The sequence below is a fragment of the Eumetopias jubatus genome, unplaced genomic scaffold, assembly GCF_037043125.1.
Source record: "Eumetopias jubatus isolate StellerSeaLion01/CBP00866 unplaced genomic scaffold, mEumJub1_p1.0 scaffold_4, whole genome shotgun sequence".
In the NCBI taxonomy this organism is placed as follows: domain Eukaryota; kingdom Metazoa; phylum Chordata; class Mammalia; order Carnivora; family Otariidae; genus Eumetopias; species Eumetopias jubatus.
The window spans coordinates 107,992,537-108,009,911 of NW_028274810.1; the positions used below are offsets into that span (position 1 = coordinate 107,992,537).

Sequence of the window (17,375 nt, forward strand, 5' to 3'; positions counted from 1 at the left end):
CTGCGTGGTCCTTTAGGCGGGGGATGAGCACAGGTGTTGGACCTGAGGGAACCCCGCTAGACCTGGCAGAGAGCTGGCGGGGGGCTCCCAGGGTTCCTGAGGCTGCCTGTGCTCATGCCTGGCTCACTCACTGCTAGGCGTGAATCCTGGACTGAGTGTGTGTATCCTGCCCTCAGGGACACTGAAGTGAGCTGTCTGTGGTTGTGTTTGAAGTTTTGCCTGGGCAAAAGTAGTGATGGGGCGGGGGAGGCCTGCTCAGCCATGGGGTTCAGTGTGGGGAGCCTGCCTGCAGATTCCTCTCCAGCTTCGGCCTGGGATGTCTTGCCACCCCTCTTCCCGTGAGGACTGTGAACCAGGCTATGCAGGGGGCCTCTGGTGGTGTGGGGACTCACAGGGAAGTGCGTGCTCACTTCAGGGCCAGGCCTGGGGAGTCCCCGCAGAAGGAGTAGTCAACACAACAGCCCCTTCTAGAACCCGCTGCCCGGAACTTCTAGAACCCAGGCCTCGCCCAGCCTGGACCACCACCTGGTGTCTCTCCTCCGCCCTTTGTCTGAAGGCGGCTCCTTCCTGGACCGCAGCCCTGGAGGCTTTCTTCCCCCAGGTATCAGTGCGACGGTGAGCCCTGGGCGGTGGCAACCTTCCAGCAGCCCAGCTGACCCCGTCTGTGCCTAACCCAGGCCCCCAAGGGCCGCATTAGCGGCCTGCCCACGACCTCCGGCGGCAAGCGCTTCCAGCTCTGGGCCCTAGGACTCTTCTGCACCGAGCGCCACCTGGCCAAGCGCCTTAAGAACAACAGCTTCTACCCGTTCACACAACAGCAGCCCAATGGTGCGCGTGGACCCGGAACCAGAACGCGGCGGGGGCGGGGCGGGGGCCGACTGTCTGACACCCCCCGTCCGGGTAAAATCCTGCTTGGGTGGGGCAGGGGCCTGGACCTGGGGTCTGATTTGAGTGGGGGCGGGGCCAGGGCCGCCGAAGGTGCCCCCGCGCTGCGTGCGTGTGCGTGCGGCCGACCGAGCGCGGGCCCCTGCCACCCCGGGCGGCGAGCAGGGACCAGCTGTGCTCACGCGCCGCCGCCACGCTGCCCGCAGTCTTCGTGCTCGAGTACTACCTGGACACACTGTGGAAGGGGGCGCTGCTCTTCGTCGTCTGCCTCTTCCTCGTCAGCTTCGGCCTTGTGAGCCAGGTCTGAGCTCCGCGGCCCGCCCCCCACGGCCGGCCTCTTGGGGCTGGACCCCCCTCTCGGTGCTCCACCCCCACGCCCTTGGCGGCTCAGGTCCCTGTGGCTCCCGCAGGTGCTGAAGCAGGAGACGTGGGGCTTCCCCGCGTGCGGCGTGGGCGTTGGCCTGTGGCTCATGCTTTCGTCTTTGCCGCGGCGCCGCCTGGTGCTGAACCACATGCGTGGCACATACCACTTCTCCATCCAGGGCCGCACCGTGTGTCAGGGCCCTATGCACCTGGTCTACGTGCGCCTGGCGCTCAGCTCTGACGGTGAAGCAGGGGAGAGTGTGCCAGGAAGCAGCTTGGGAACATGGGGGGTGGGAGGGGGGTGGCGGGCAAGCCAGCCGTATGCCCTGCCCCCCCAGCCCTGGTCCCAGAGCCAGCGCCCCCCCCCCCGCCCCCGAGCTCTCGCTCCCCAGAGTCCCCACGGGCCCCAGAGTCCCCAGGCTGAGCTGCTTTCCCCTCTCCAGCCTATGGAAGGTGCTTCTTCCAGTTGGTTCTATGCGGCCACAAGCTAGAGCCGCTGGTGCTGGTGCAGCTGTCGGAACGCTATGAGGTGGGTCCTGCTGCAGTCCGCCCTGCGGCCCCAGACACACACCACTCCCCTGCTCGGTTCTGCAGGAGGCCTGCCACTGCTTAGGGGCTTAGGATGGGACCATTTCTCAGGCAGAGCGTGAACACCGCGCGGGCCGCAGCCCAAGCCTTAGCGCTGGTAGCTGGTGGAGAGAGCGCCAGGACTGGCCGGTCTCCTGACCGCCACCTGTTGCCACAGCAGACGGAATACCTGGGCCGTCACATTGCCCGGAAGCTCAACATTAACTACTTTGACTACCTGGCCACGTCGTACCGGCACGTAGTCCGCCACTGGCCGCTGGGGGCCACCTTCAGCCCGGGCATCGTGCAGCGCAAGACGGGCACTTATGACGAGCGGATCTCCCAGTCGGACCTGGACGTGTGACGCTCCAGGCAGCACCCACCCCCGGCCGCCCCCGCCCCGGGACTGCATTCTCCCTTCCCCGCCAGTCTCTCACCTTCCCCCCACTGGTAGTCTCCCTCTCAATAAAGCCGTCTCTTGCCACCAGGCGAGTGTTTCCTCTGCGGGGCGGAGGGGGGGGGAGGGCACCGGCTCCAGGGTCTCCCCCCAGTGCACACCTCCCAGGGCCTCAGGGAGCAGATCTTGGAGTTGGGTTGGGAGATTGGGGGTGGGGATAGGAGCAGGGTGAGTCAGGAGCGGCAGCCCTCCAGGCGTTTGGACTCATCACTGGCAGGTGTGGGACTCGCCGCCTCTCCCGGTCAGCAGCATTTACCTGGTCCTGTCCGGCCTCGGAAGTGCGGACCAATGAGCGGCATCTAGCAGTCAGAGTCTGGTCAGTCTGAGTCAGTTCCTGGTCCAGTCAGCTGTGGGATGGGGCACAGCCACAGGTCCAGCCTTGTGCCTGGGGGCACATCTTGGGCTAGACCGTCCCCAGAGTGGCAGCTGCCATGCTCCTAGGGAATAAGCTGCAGAGCCTTAGGCCAGGGTTAAAGGCCTGCTGGAACACCAGTCCCATATTCCCTTGTCCAGGGGGCGTCTCCACGATCTGGGTACTGGGAGCCACTGTGGGAGCAGAGAGGGCAGCAGGCCATTGGGGACTCAGGAGGAGTGGCAACTGGACTGACCATGTGGCTCTCCTGGTCAGCATTTTCCCTCAGGGCCATGCTGGTGACCCAGGTCTTTGGGCACTGTGTCAATGAGTGTCTGGAGCCAGAACCAGCTGCATAATTTGCAGGGCCTCAAGTAAAACAAAAATGCAGTCTCCTGCTAAAAATTTATTAATAATTTCCAGAAGGGGGCGCCTGGGTGGCTCAGTGGGTTAAGCTCTGCCTTTCCCTCAAGTCCCTGATCCCAGGATGGGATCTCGCCCAGCATCAGTCTCCCTGCTCAATGGGGAGCCTGCTTCCCCCCCATCCCTCTGCCCCTCCCGCCCCTGCACTTGCACACATGTGCGTGCTCTCTCTCTCAAATAAATAAATAAAATCTTTTTAAAAAAGAATTTCCAGGAGACACTAAAGCATTAAACCCAGTATGGGGTGCCTGGCTGGCTCAGTCAGTGGAGCATGTGACTCTTGATCTCAGGATTGTGAGTTCGAGCCCCACATTGGGGGTAGAGTTTACTTAATTAAAAAAAAAAAACAAACAGCAACTACAAAACCTAGTATGGGCTCTTCTGAGCTTGGGGTCCTGCATGACTGCCCAGGTCACATGCTATGAGTCTGGTCCTGCCATGGCTCAGAGTCACTCTGTGATCAATACCCAATCCCAAGGCTGGCCAAACTCAGTGGGTGCACAGACACCCCTGCCTTTCTCAGGCAGGATCCAGGAGCTGCTGGAACTGCTTTAGGCAGTCCCAGGGAGCAATTATTACTCATGGCACAAGTGTAGGGTCTTCTTGCCCTCAGAAGATAAGGTGCAAGTTATCCCAAGACTGAGAGTGCCCTGCTTTTACCAGGGGATGGGCTGGAGAGGGTGAACAGGGCGGTGGTGGGCTTGGGACAGGTTGAGGAACAATGCTATGGTGGAAGGTGAGGAGTGGGAGGTGTAGGCCATGGGGCTAGGGTAGTTGGGTAAGTGGCTTTTGCCTGAGCTAGACCCAGGCTGCCGTCAGCTTTGAGTGGGTTAGAAAGACATGCCAGTCCCTCGGGCTCTGGATGCTCAGATCTGTCCGTGCTTCAGGTTGGGGACTCAGTTTCATCTAGGAAGGCAAAGTTCCTGCCCTCCTGGAGCTGACAACCTTAAGAGGGACAAACACTGAAGAGCTAACTTGTATACTGCCAAAGTGGCGGGGAAGGGGGAGGGGATCCCCGTAGCTAGGGGATCAGGGTAGACCTTTCTAAGGATGCAGCATTTGAGCTGATAAGGAGCTGGGGGCCATGGGGAGCTCTGGAGAAGAGCACCTGTGGAAGGGGATGGGAAGTGTAAAGGGTGTGATGCAGGAACAAATTTTTGGCTGGGCAGAAGAGGAGAGCATTGGAAACACATTGTGACTGCAAGCAGGATCTCTTTGCCCATCCTCCACTTGTTCCTTAAAAAGAACCGCCCCCCACGTTTAACTAGGTATATGGTCCCACAGAATAAAGACTGCATTGCCCAGCCTCCACTACAGATAGATATATGTGGTCTTGAGACGAATTCCTGGCCAATGTGATATAAGAATCGGTATGTATAATTTCCAAACATGTCCTGAAAGGGAGGGGTTTGCCTATCTTTGCCAGTTCCTTTTTTCCCCTCTGGCCTAGAATGCACCCACAATGACTGGAGCTCAAGCACCCATCTTGGACCATGAGGCAGAATGAATGAGTCCCTGAGGAGGGCACAACAACAAGGTAGAATTGTAGAGCTTGAAGACTGCAGCTGCCCTGCCAACCCTGGATGGCTTTCAACTCTTTGCAAAAGAGAAAAACTTCTATGGTTTACACTATTGTTATCTGGAGTTTTCTAATGCTTGTAGCCAAGCCCCTAATTCTAATTAAAAAAAAAAAAAAAAGATTGTTAGCTTCAAGGGGTGGTGGGGTGTGTGGTTTCGGAAGCTTCAAAGAAAAAGAAAAGGCAAGGTGTGAAATAGTCTTCCCAGAGAATGGAAGACAAACTGGATAAAGAAAGTGTAGTAACATTTTCTGGCTGCATAGAGAGCCCACTTTTAGATGTGTGTTGTAAATTTTTTAAAATTAAAAAAAAATTTAAAGCCCAACTCAGGGCTCAATCCCAGGACCCTGAGATCATGACCCAAGCCAAAGGCAGACAGACACTTAACCGACTGAGCCACCCAGATGCCCCGTGTGTTGTAAATTTAAAGAACGAGTGAGTGTGGTTTTATGTTTTTCTCTAGCAAAGTTTTGCTGCTCGGATGCAGGTATGGAGTAGGAAGACAGTTTGGTCTAGCAAGGGCTGGGAATTAGTAAGGACAATATTATAAGAGTGTGGGGTTCGGGGAAATGATTATAATTTTGGACTATGGGACTTGAGCTGGGAAGGCAGAGTGTGAGGACAAGAGCTGAGGGGCAAAGAACAAGGAGCTTCAGTTCTCTACTGGTATATAACCAACCACCCTAAACTTAAGGGCATAAAACAGCAAATACTTACTCATTGTTTTGTGGGCTGGCTGGGCTCAGCTGGGTGGTTCCTGTCCACACATGTAGCTGGTGTTGCTCATGTGGCTGTATAGCTGGGAGCTCAGCTGGGTCCAGATGTCCAAGTTAACGCCCATCCTCCGGGGCCTCTTTTCAAGTGGTGTCTCATCTTTCAGGAGAGTATTTTGCTACTGGTTTCCAAGAAGACTAGCCCTAGTGGGCCGCATTCCCATTAAGGCTCTGTATGCATCATTCATGCTAATGTCCCAGTGGCCAAGCAAGTCACATGTCCAAGCCCATAGTCAGTGTGGAAAAGGTCTACCAAGTACATGAAAACCAGGAGTTTTATAGGGGGGTCATGAATGTAGGCAGTCCACCGCAGTCCACCCTCTGGCCTCTCCCAAGGCTGCCAATATCCCATCACAGCACCCAGCTCAGACCTCAAGTCCAGGATCTTGCATCTAAGTCAGATCCAGGTGCAAATGAGGTTGCTCAGGTATCCTTCCTTGGGTGCAACCCAGCTGTGTGGGTCCTCAGTGCAGAGACCCATGAACTAAAAGAAAAAAAAAACAAGTTCTTGGGGTACCTGGGTGGCTCAGTGGTTAAGCGTCTGCCTTCGGCTCAGGTCGTGATCCCAGGGTCCTGGGATCGAGCCCTGCATCGCGCTCCCTGCTCCACAGGAAGCCTGCGTCTCCCTCTCCCACTCCCCCTGCTTGTGTTCCCTCTCTCGCTGTGTCTCTCTCTGTCAAATAAATAAATAAAATCTTTTAAAAAAATAAATAAACAAGTTCTTTTTCCCTACAGACACAATATACATTAATGAGACAGGGACAGAATATCTGCAGTAGACACTACTATTAAAATATGGGGGAAGTCTCAAGTGTGGGCTGGATCTAGGGACTTGCATCCAAACAGCAGAGTATGAAAAAGGACAAATAGTAACTTTACAGTAGAAGAACCTGGCAGACACCACCCTAAGCAAGTAATCACGGTCAGCATCACCAGTGATAAGTCCTACTGACATCATGTCTCTCTGCTGTGACGCAATGAGACCACATCAGGGGCGCCTGGGGGGCTCAGGTTGTCAGGCGTCTGTCTTCCGCTCAGGTCATGACCCCAGGTCCTGGGATCGAGCCCCGCATCGGGCTCCCAGCTCAGCAGGAAGCCTGCTTGTCGCTCTCCCTCCGCCTCTCCCCTTGCTTGTGCTCTCTCTCTCTCTCAAAGGAATAAATAAAATCTTAAGAGAGAGAAGACCACATTACCTCTGAGGTCTCCTCCCCAAACCCAGAACTCCAAGCTAATCATAAGAGAACATCAGAAAAACCTCAGTTGAAGGACATTCTACAAAAGTGACTAGTATGCCCCAAAACTGTCAAGGTCATGAAAAAGAAGGAAAGACAGAAATTGTCAGACCACAGGAGACTAAGGAGACTAAACGCAATGTGGTCCCTTGAATTGGTTGCTGAAACAAAGAAAATGTCAGTTAAAAAAAGTGAACTCCAAATAAAGCCTGGAGTTGAGTTAATAGTAACATACCAGTGCTGGCTTCTTGGTTGTGAGAGATGTACCATAGAAATCTAAGGTGAGGATGAGGGAAGAGCATCCAGGAAGTCTCTGTATTATATCTGCAACTTTTCTGTTAATCTAAATTTATTCTAAAGTAAAATGTTTTTTAAGAAAGTTTTTATTTATTTATTTGACAGAGAGAGACACAGCGAGAGAGGGAACACAAGCAGGGGGAGTTGGGAGAGGGAGAAGCAGGCTTCCCGCCGAGCAGGGAGCCCGATGTGGGGCTCGATCCCAGGACCCTGGGACCATGACTTGATCCGAAGGCAGATGCTTAAGGACTCAGCCACCCAGGAGCCCCAAGTAAAATATTTATTTCAAAAAAGGAAGGGGTAGAAAGTGTGTAGCAATTATGGTCAATAGAAATTCGGAAATTCACTTGAGCACGTATGTTGCTAGTCAGCCTGCTGTCCTGCAGGGAAACTTCCTTGATCAGGGTCCATTTGTGCTCTCTGGTGCTAGTCTCCCATGTGGTTGTTCTCAGAGGTTCTGGACTCTGCTCTCTAGCTTCTTGGCTCTCCTGAGCCATCCTTTCTTTTCCGTAGGAAAGTCTTCATGTTGTTGACCTGCTTTCTGCAGACAGAAATTTAGAAGCCTAAAGGTCCTTTTTCATTTTGAACAATCTCCGTCTCTTGTAATCCAAGATAGTATGATTACTTTAAAAACTATGTAGGTTTTAGGGTGGGGGGATGGAGTAACTGGGTGATGAGCATGAAGGAGGGCATGTGATGTAATGAGCACTGGGTGTTTATACAAGACTGATGAATCACTGAACTCTAACTCCAAAACTAACAATACGCTATACGTTAATTAATTGAATTTAAATTTTAAAAAACTATGTAGGTTTTCTATGTACCAAATTATAACCCACTACATTGAACAAGATTTACACCAAGAGATCTCCTCAAGGCAGACCTCATTCTACTTGCATTGGAAGTCACTATATCCAGCTCCCTGATCAGCAGGGAACCTGCTTCTCCCTCTGCCCCCACCTGGCTTGTGTTCTTTCTCTCTCAAATAAACAAATAAAATCTTTTAAAAAAAGATACTGCTTTACATCTCTTAGGGGTCTAAATGAGAAGTCTTATGGCCCCACTTTTTTAAAAAGACTTTCTTTCTTTGAGAAGAGGGGCGAGGGAAGGAGCAGAGGGAGAGGGACAAGCAGACTCCCCACTGAGCGTGGAACCCAAGGCAGGGCTCTATCTCACCACCCCAAGACCATAACCAGAGCCGAAATCAAGAGTTGGACGCCCAAACCAACTGAGCCACCCAGGTGCCCTCTCATGGCCCCACTTTTGACTTAATCTTCCCACTGAGAAGACATTTCAGGGGTGGTGCTCTGGATTTGATCTTTGCTCAGAGTCTATTTCTTTTTTTTTTTTTTCAAAGATTTTATTTATTTATTTGACAGAGAGAGACGCAGCGAGAGAGGGAACACAAGCAGGGGGAGTGGCAGAGGGAGAAGCAGGCTTCCCGCGGAGCAGGGAGCCCGATGCGGGCCTCGATCCCAGGACCCTGGGGCCATGACCTGAGCCGAAGGCAGATGCCTAACGACTGAGCCACCCAGGCGCCCCTCAGAGTCTATTTCTTACTCTGAGTAGCTTTTGCAAGCCAGAGAGACTGGGAATGATAAAAATGTTTTACTTTTCAACCCAGTAAGTCCTAGACTGGAAATATTTTCTGCAAATTCTTCTTGAAAACTAAACAGTTCTCTTTTTAGCTCATTCATCACTTGTGATATCATTCATTGTGAAAAGAAGCCAACTGTCCCCGATTTCCTAGGGCTGCTGGGTGGGTTAGAATGACAGCACTTTATTTTCTCGCAGTGCTGGAGACCACAAGTCTGAAATCAAGGTGTTGGCAGGGTTCATTCCTTCTGGAGTCTCTGAGGAAGAGTCTGCTCCAGGCCCCTCTTCCAGCTTCTGGTGGCGCCCGCGGTCTTTTGTGCCCCTTGGCTGACCTGCCTCTGTCTTCTCACGCATCTCTATGTCTTCATAGGGTGCTCTTCTCTTGCGTGTTTCTTCTCGTAAAATCACCTATTGAATTAAAGGTCCAGCCTACTCCAGTGATGGCCTCCTCTTAACTAATTACATCTGCAGTGAGCTTATTCCCAAATAGCATCACATTCTGAAACACTGGGGGTTAGGGCTTTGATAGATTTTTTTTTTGCAGGGACAGGTGTGTCTCACTTTAGTAGTACACCCCCTCCCGGACATTGCTTTTGAAGAACACTCTAACCCACTATAGAGTTCTTTTGGGATTTGGCACCTGCTCCTCTTCCCAGACCCACAGCACGTGCTCGGTTAGGTTAGGCTACGATTTCCATTCGAGGCCCTTGTGGTGGGAGTGGGGACAGACTCTAAGGGTGTGTATGAGGTCAAAAGAGGGAAGAGTCCTTGGATCTCTTCAAAGAGAGCAAATTCGCATCAGAGGGCAGGTCTTCTGGTGGTCCAGATTAGGGGTTCTGGAAACTGAAGATGTTCAGGGACCCCCACCCAGCTGTCCTCAGCCCATACATCAGGGTCTCATTCATTCTCAACCAGGACCTGGTCCTGGCACAGCTTTTGCCGTAAGTTTAACTGTCTTTGAAATGACCCTCCCAGTTCCTGGCAATATTCTTTATTCAGAGATCTACTTTGTCTTAATGTAAACATAGCCACCCCAGCCTTCTTTAGTGTTTATGTGGTATATCTTCTCCCATCCTCTTCTTTTAACCTATTTTATATTTATGGTGGGCTTGTTGTAGACAGTCTATAATTGGGCCCTGCTCTTTTATACCACCTGACACCCTCTACCTCGTAGTTGGGGTGCTTGGATCACTTACACTGAACATGATTAGTGTCGTGCTTGGGTTTGGACCGACCGTCTTGCCTTGTGCTTTCTATGTGTCCCAACTGTTCCACTTTTCCTTTTACTTTTTCTGCCTTCTTTTGGATTTGTTGAGAATTTTGTATGATTTATTTTCTTTGTTGGCTTATTAGCTATAACTTGTGCTATTTTAATTTCTTTACTCTTTTTTTTTTTAAAGATTTCATTTATTTATTTGACAGAAAGAGAGAGCAAGTGAGAGCGAGCACACAAGCAGGGGGAGCAGCAGAGGGAGAGGGAGAAGCAGGCTTCCCGCGGAGGAGGGGCCGATGTGGGGCTGATCCCAGGACCCTGCGATCATGACCGGAGCCAAAGGCAGATGCTGAACGACTGAGCCACCCAGGTGCCCCTAATCCCACATACGTTGTTAATTCTATTTAATCAGCTGATTATCTTTTAAATAACAAGAAACAGGGGCACCTGGGTGGCTCAGTCGTTCAGCGTCTGTCTTCGGCTCAGGTCGTCATCCCAGGGTCCTGGGATCAAGCCCCACGTTGGGCCCCCTGCTCGGCGGGAAGCCTGCTTCTCCCTCTCCCGCTCCCCCTGCTTGTGTTCCTTCTCTCACTGTCTCTCTCTCTCTCTCTGTCAAATAAAAAAAAAATCTTAAAAAAAAGTTTTTACATTTACCTCTTAATTACAATTTCCATACTTTTCATTTTTTTGTAGAGATCTAGATTTTCACCTGGTGTCACTTTCTTCTGTCTGGAGGACTTTCTTTAGGATTCCTTGCATTGTGGGTCAGCTGGTGATGAATTCTTACAGCTTTTTTTTTTTAAATAAAGATTTTATTTACTTATTTGACAAGAGAGACACAGCGAGAGCAGGAACACAAGCAGGGGGAGCGGGAGAGGGAGAAGCAGGCTTCCCGCTGAGCAGGGAGCTGAAAGTGGGACTCGATCCCAGGATCCTGGGACCATGACCTGAGCTGAAGGCAGATGCTCAACGACTGAGCCACCCAGGCTCCCCGATGCCCCAAATTCTTACAGCTTTTGTATGTCTGAAAATCTAGTTAACCTGTGTGTTTGAAAGATATTTTCACTGGGTATCGAATTCTAGGTTGACAATGTTTTTCTTCCAGCACTTTAGAGACGTTGCTCCACCATCTTCTAGCTTGCCTGATTTCTGTGAGAATCTGCTGTCATCCTATTGTTGCTCCTTTGTACACAGCATGTGTTGATTCTTCCCTCACCCCCTGCTGGCTGCTTTCAATATTTCCCTTTATCATTTGACTATGATGTGCTGGGCTGTGGTTTCCTTCCTGTAGCATGTGTTTGGGGCTTCTTGACCTTCTTGGATTTGTACGTTTATAATTTTCATCAAATCTGAAAAATTCTTGGCCATCACTTCTACATTTTTTCCCCAATCCCTCCTCCCTCTCAGGACCACTATCACATGCATATTAGGCCATGTGAAGTTATGCCACAACTCACTAATGCTCTGCTCTTCCTCTTTTTGTCCAGTCTTTTCTTCCTCTGTGTTCTAGAGCAAATATTGAGAGTGTGCAACCCCAGGAGAAGGCCAGGGAGATGAGGGCGGGAAGGTCCAACTGCCTTAGGAATTACACAGTTGCCAAACTACCCCACACCAACTTCCAGGGAATGCAGGCAGGATGACGGCTGCCCCTTGGTGGTCCTGACATCCTCTGGTCACCCTCTCTTTCCCACCACTACCACCCCCTCCCCCAGGGCCCACTCTCCTGCCCCCTGCCCCGTGTTTCCTTTAAAGCTTCCCCAAGGAACTGTCCTGGAGGGGAATGGAAGTGTCCTGTGTCTTTTTCTTTTTTTAAGATTTTCTTTGTTTCAGAGACAGAGAGAGAGAGAGGGCACAAGCAGGGGGAGCGGCAGAGGGAGAAGCAGGCTCCATGCTGAGGAAGGAGCGCCATGCGGGGCTCGATCCCAGCACCCTGGGATCATGAACTGAGCCGAAGGCAGACGCTTAACCGACTGAGCCACCCTGGTGTGCAACCTATGTCTTGTTACGAGAGCAACTGTGTTTGTTAAAACTGATGGAACTCCACACTTAAGACTTTTTACTGTATGGAAATTTTATCTCAAGCTTGAAATGAGGCCAGAGGGTCTGAGCAGGGTCAGGTGGTTGTATCCCTTGGAACAAAGTAGGACCTGGGTCACTCAGGGCTGCTGGCCTCTCTGATGGCCCTAAAAGTCAGGAGGCTGAGGGGATATCCTTCCTGAAGCAAGAAGGGGACAGTGCCCCCAGCTCTGGCTGGGTCAACTCAGGGTGAGAGGTGGGGGCTCCCTCAGGCAACTCCCAGGCCCCTGTGTGCTCTCACGTTTTTGTTTACTTATTAAAAGTGACATTTTGTGATATGACATCTGGGGTTGGGGGAGGGATGGGGGAAGAAAGGAAACCAGGTTGGCTGTGAGCCAGCCGGTCTTGGATGATGGTGGTGATGGGCACATGTGGACCCATCCTTGTCTGACTTTCTGCACTTTTGCGCACATCTGATATTTTTTATAATAAAAAATGTAAAAAACAAAAATGAAAACAAACCCACCCTGAAATTTGCATCTTGTTTAATTTGCATGTCTTTCCCAGTAAGGTCTCTTATTTCTTATGTGGTAAATTGTCTGTTAACCCCTTGGGAGTCTCAGCATCTTTGTTTTGTAGAGTTCATTTACAGCAGCTGTCCTATAATCAGAATATTAATCCATTGTTATACAAATATTTTCTACTACTTTGATATTTGCTCTTTGTTTTTCCTTGTCTTTTTCAAGTAGACATTTTTAGTTGCCTTGGGGTCTCCCTTTTCCCCTGTAGCTCCAAAGCTCCTGCCCCAGCAGGGACCTGTTCTGCCTCATGCCGCTGTCCTCATGAGCCTCACCCAGTACACGTCGCCTGTTTTGGTGTCCAGCCAGTCACCAGCAACCCCTCCCACCAACAACCTCAGCCCTGTTGCTGGGCCTTCACTTTCCCTTGGGAACCCCAGCTCCCCTCTGCCCTGCTCTCTTCCTGCCAGCCTTCTCTGGGGGCTGCTTTTTCTCTCCCTACCTCAGCCCCCTAGCCTGGAAGGGGGTACCCACCCGCCCCGTTCCTCACTGTGGCCTGCAGCCCCTTCCCCACTCCTCTCTGCAGCTGTCCCAGCTGATACCAGCCATCGGCTGTGCCCACCACCACCACCAGCCCTTGCTGTGGGCATTGCCCCATCGCTGCGCCAGGTCTGAACTCCTGGTGGTCTCGATTTCCTGGGACCACCCTTCAACTCCCTGCTCCTCAGTCTTGACCTCTTCTTCCTGCCAATGACCTCATCCTCTGCCCCAGTTATGCCCTTGACCCTGTCACCATCTGTAACTGTCCCCCTTCACCCTCACTCTGGCATTTCCTCAACACCCCATGCTCGACCATCACCCCCCCCCCCAGCTCGGTCCTGCAGATGCTGACCCCAGCACTCCGGAGCCCCCACACTGTCATGTCCTTACCCCTTCCTCACTCCATTTAGATTCCACAATCATTGTCACACCCTCTGGTCCCAGATGCCCCCTTCAGAAGCTCACCTGGCAAAAGCCCAAACCTGGATGAACCCAACCACTCTTCTTATCCCCACTGGCCTCCCTGCTGCTCCTCAAAAATATACGTTCCCATCTCCTCTGGAATAGAGGCTAAAGCCCACAACTGTCTCCCAGGCCTGGTCTCTGCCCCCTCCTCCTCTCATGATCCAAGCTATCACCTGGTCTACTCATCTTTCTGGTTAGTATCTGTGTCCTGGGCTGGCCATGGGCTCTAGAAGCAGGTGAGGAGTGGCTATTATGAGCTGTGAGTCTCACCTCACAGCTGGGAAACAGAATGAGCAGATCATGGGTAGCCCACTATGCACACAGGATCCCAACTGGCTTTCAGGAAAACACCCCATCCCACATTCTACCGAAGAGAAGGCTGAGGAATGGGGTGCTGGGGTACCAAGGAGCCAGACCAAAAGAGGCTCCTAGCTAGGGTGGGATCCCGGTAAGCCAGGGAGGGGGATCCAGAAGGAGGAGTGGGCCTTCTAGGCTAGGTTAGCCTGGATTGGAGTCCTATTAGAGTGGAGGGGGTGAGAAGGTGACCACAGGGCCCAGGAGTGAGCACACACAGGGATCCTGGCTCTGCTGGGGGCAGGTTGCTGGGGACATAATTCAGTGAGTCTCCCCTTTAAAGCCTGACCTTTCAGCAACATGGGACCTGCTCAGGCCTGGAGGTGGCATGCCCAGAAGCAGAGGGAGATAGAGGGACATAGAACCAACACTGCATCCCCTCATCCCAGCTGGGTAAGAGGTTGGGCCCAGCCGCAACATGAACCGGGACAGAGGGAACAGTTTCTGAGGACCAGAGGCTCTATGGGGGCAGGGTGGACAGACCAACTCCCTGGGTGCTAAGGCCCTGAGGGTTGGAGTAACCCTCAACTGGCTGAGTCCTCTGGGAGCCAAAGCACCCTTGTCTCACCTTGTCCTCTCCTGCAACAAAGCCTCCCCACCAGGCCTCCACCCTCAGTGGGAGAGATTCAGGGTGGCCTCCAGTGGAAGACAGCTGAAACTTTCCAAAAGCATGAGAATCACCATCTCTCCTTCCCCAGTCTCTCCTAGCTGGACCCCAGGACTGGGGCGCAGCGACCTTGGGATGCCGGCGGGGGCAAGAGGGGTGCTGGGAAGGAGGCGGGGTGAGGAGGCCCAAGTAATTGAGACTGGGCCGCATGTGTGTTCTCTCCACCCCGGCCACTGCGGACTGATGGCCAAGGCTTGGGCCCACCTGCCCCTCCCCGCCAGGCGCCCCGAGGGGCTGCGGACTCCACCTGAGCGAGCCCGATCAAGGGCCGCCCGAATAGTCCCCTCGGGAGCACCCGGCCGTGGGACACATGTGTCTGTGCCCCGGCGCCTTGTCCATCAAGAGGGTTGGGAGCCAAGGGGGCGGGGCACTTGACAGAGAGAGGCAGGGACACGGACAGCGAACCAGGGGGTGGAGGGACAGGAGGTTGGATGGAGGAAGAGAAAAATGACCGAAGAGGTGAAGGGGGCGGACCGTGAACAGGAGGACGGGTAGCCGAGTGGGCGAATGAGGGAAGGGGCCAGGGAAACACGAGCACAAGGACAGAGTGACTGGGAGTAGAGGAGGGGACAGGGATGAAGTCAGAGAGGAGACAGGGGCGGGTTGTCCGGGAGGAGGTGGGGGGGTGGCGCTGGGGAAGGGACTGCGCCGGGCACGTCCAGCCCGCGCCCGGAGGGTTTGCCCGGTAATTAGGCCTCGGTCCAGATGGGCCCCCAGTCCCGCAATCAAAATGCTAATTGGCCCCGCGCCTCCGTCTGCGCCTCGGCCGGGCCCTCCTGGGAGGGAGCAGGGACGACAGGCTTGCCCGAGGCGGGGGGGTCCCCGTCCCCGCCCCCACTTCGGGCCTCGCCGGCTGCGGCTTGGCGATAAGGGGGCGGCGACGCCCCGCCCCCGCCCCTCGGGAACGCCTGCCACGCAAGATGAATATGCAGCCGCGGCCGTGGCCAATGCCACAAAGCGGGCCTGTGGTCTCCGCCGCGTCCCCAGCGCGGGGCCAGCTTGCTCACACCCACACTCGCTCGCCTCCGGGGCCGAGGTGCGGGAGGAAGCGGGGCGCGGGGCAGGCGGCGGCGGGGCTCTAAGCTCAGCACTCCCGGCACGCCCCCGCACGCACGTTCCCGGAGCGGCCCGCCCGCCGCGCGCTCCCGGCCGGAGTCCGCGGTCCCGCCGTGCCGCCCTGCACAAGGTCACTGCGTGTGGCGACGGGTGCGCGCGCGCCCCCACCTTGCACGCGCTCCGGGCTCGGCCGCGCCCGGACACTCCCCCGAGCCACCCCTGCGACCTTGGTCTTCAGTGACAGCGGGCCGCGCGGAGGCGCGCTCTGAGCGTGGACTCCCGAACCACCCGGCGCAGGCGAGGGAGGGGACAATGGCAGCTCCGGGCCCTAATTGAGGACATATGTCCCCGCGCGCGGCCATTGTGCGGCCTGGAGCCCCCGACACCCCCGCGCCCGGCCATTGGCGGCTGGGCCTGACGTCATGGGGGCTGCAAACTCGGGGCGGGCGGCCGCGGGAAGGGTTATCCGCCTGGTTGCGGGGCCGCCGGGGGGAGCTGCAGCCGCGCGGAAGGGTGTAAAACCACCAATGAAGTCGAATTTCTAGAGCAAGGGCATGGCAGCCCCTCTCCCCCTTCACAGCCCGTTCGCTGCGTCGCCGCTACGCTCGACATCCGCCCCTTGGGAAAGAGGCGGGGGTGGTGGTGGAGGGAGGCCTCTCCAGCGGGCACGGGGTCAGCCCGGGTGACCGAGTGGCAGGGAGACACTGCGGCACGGGGCGCGCGCCGCGCTTCCACACTGCGCTTTCGCTGCCTCAGCATTCGCTCCTTCGCCTCCCGCCTCCCCCACCCGTCCCCTAAGATCCCTAGCCTCCGTACCCGAAAGCTAGGCAGGCTGGACCAGACTGGGATCCGCCCTGCGTTCTTCCCCACAAGATCTCAAGTCTGGGGCTCATGAGTCCCAGGCCTGTTTCCACTTCTCCCCCCCACCACGCACGACAATGCCGCAGACCGCTGGGCCTCCATTCCCGAAGCTGCTCGGGGGAAATCCACACATGCGGGGGCCGCGGCATCCCCAAGACCCCTCCCAGGAGACCCCAGCCGGGCCCGGCCCAGCGCAGCCATTTCCGCCGGCCTCTCCTCCCTCCCCTCCCTCCCCCTCCCTCAGCTTCTGGGCTTTAAAAGCCAGAGGCTGGGCCCGGCCGCAGGCAGAGGCGGCCGCGGGCGCAGGAGGCCGGGCCCAGGAGCTGTCCGAGCGCTGAGCCCCGCCCCCGGAGCCCCCGTCCCTCCCTCTCTCCTTCCCTCGGCCCGCCCTCCCTGCGCACCCCTCCCCCCGAGGACCCCCGCCCCCCGCTCGCCGCCGCCGCCACCGCCGCTCGCTCCGGCTGCAGAACAATAAAGCAAGCCTCCTAGAGACCCCCGCCGAGGACCCCCGCCTGGCGGCCGAGCACCCGCGGCCCGCCCCTCGCCGCCCGCCCCGGCTGAGCGCGCCGGGTCGCTGGCCGAGGTGCTGGCCGGGCCGGCGCTGGCCGCGGTGCTGAAGCTGCTGGCGCTCCCGCCGCCGCCGCCGCCGCGTTCTCCGGGCCCGGCGCCTCCACCCTCAGGGGCATGGGGGGTCGCTGACTGAGGCTCCGCCGCGGCGGTGGGGGGGAGGGGAAGGGGGCCGCGGAGCCGGGCCAGCCCTGCACCCACTCGCAGCCTCCGGGCCCGGGACGGAGCCGCTCCCCCTTCCCCACCCCCCACCCCCCGGCCTCCTCCCCCGCCTGTCCAGGGGCGGCACTGCGGGCTGGGAAGCCGGGACCAGAGGAGGGAAGGAAAGAAGGAAGGAAGGAAGGAAGGAAGAAAAGAAGGAAGGAAAAGAAGAGAAGAGAAGAGAAGAGAAGAGAAGAGAAGAGAAGGAAAAGAGGAAGCCAGAGGAGCAGAGGAAGAAACGCAGGGCAGGCAGGCAGGCAGGCAGGAGGAAGGTACTCCAGCGGCAGCATCCAAAGGCCAGAGTGGGGACCCGTGCTGCCTCCGCCGCTCCTCGGATGGTGACGGGGCCCCGCCGCGGCCGCAGCCCCCCCGCGCCCCGGCTCCGAAGGCCCGCA

At 55.6% G+C, this 17,375-nt stretch overlaps 1 protein-coding gene across 1 annotated transcript; it reads left to right on the top strand.

Annotated features, from left to right (window-relative positions):
* The first annotated feature begins 52 nt into the window (after positions 1-52).
* On the top strand, positions 53-2,179 carry CATSPERQ (catsper channel auxiliary subunit theta). Its single transcript, XM_028093555.2, has 6 exons — positions 53-601; positions 678-828; positions 1,092-1,186; positions 1,296-1,491; positions 1,692-1,777; positions 1,994-2,179. Exons 1-6 carry the CDS (start codon positions 236-238, stop codon positions 2,177-2,179), a joined length of 1,080 nt encoding a protein of 359 aa, XP_027949356.1. The 5' UTR covers positions 53-235.
* Positions 2,180-17,375: the final 15,196 nt, after the last annotated feature.

Excerpts from the sequence above, each read along its gene's own strand:
- CATSPERQ (XM_028093555.2), top strand. The coding sequence starts at position 236 with ATGGGGCGGGGGAGGCCTGCTCAGCCATGGGGTTCAGTGTGGGGAGCC. Across the intron at positions 829-1,091 it reads CACACAACAGCAGCCCAATG|TCTTCGTGCTCGAGTACTAC; the intron begins GTGCGCGTGGAC and ends CGCTGCCCGCAG. Across the intron at positions 1,778-1,993 it reads AGCTGTCGGAACGCTATGAG|CAGACGGAATACCTGGGCCG; the intron begins GTGGGTCCTGCT and ends CTGTTGCCACAG.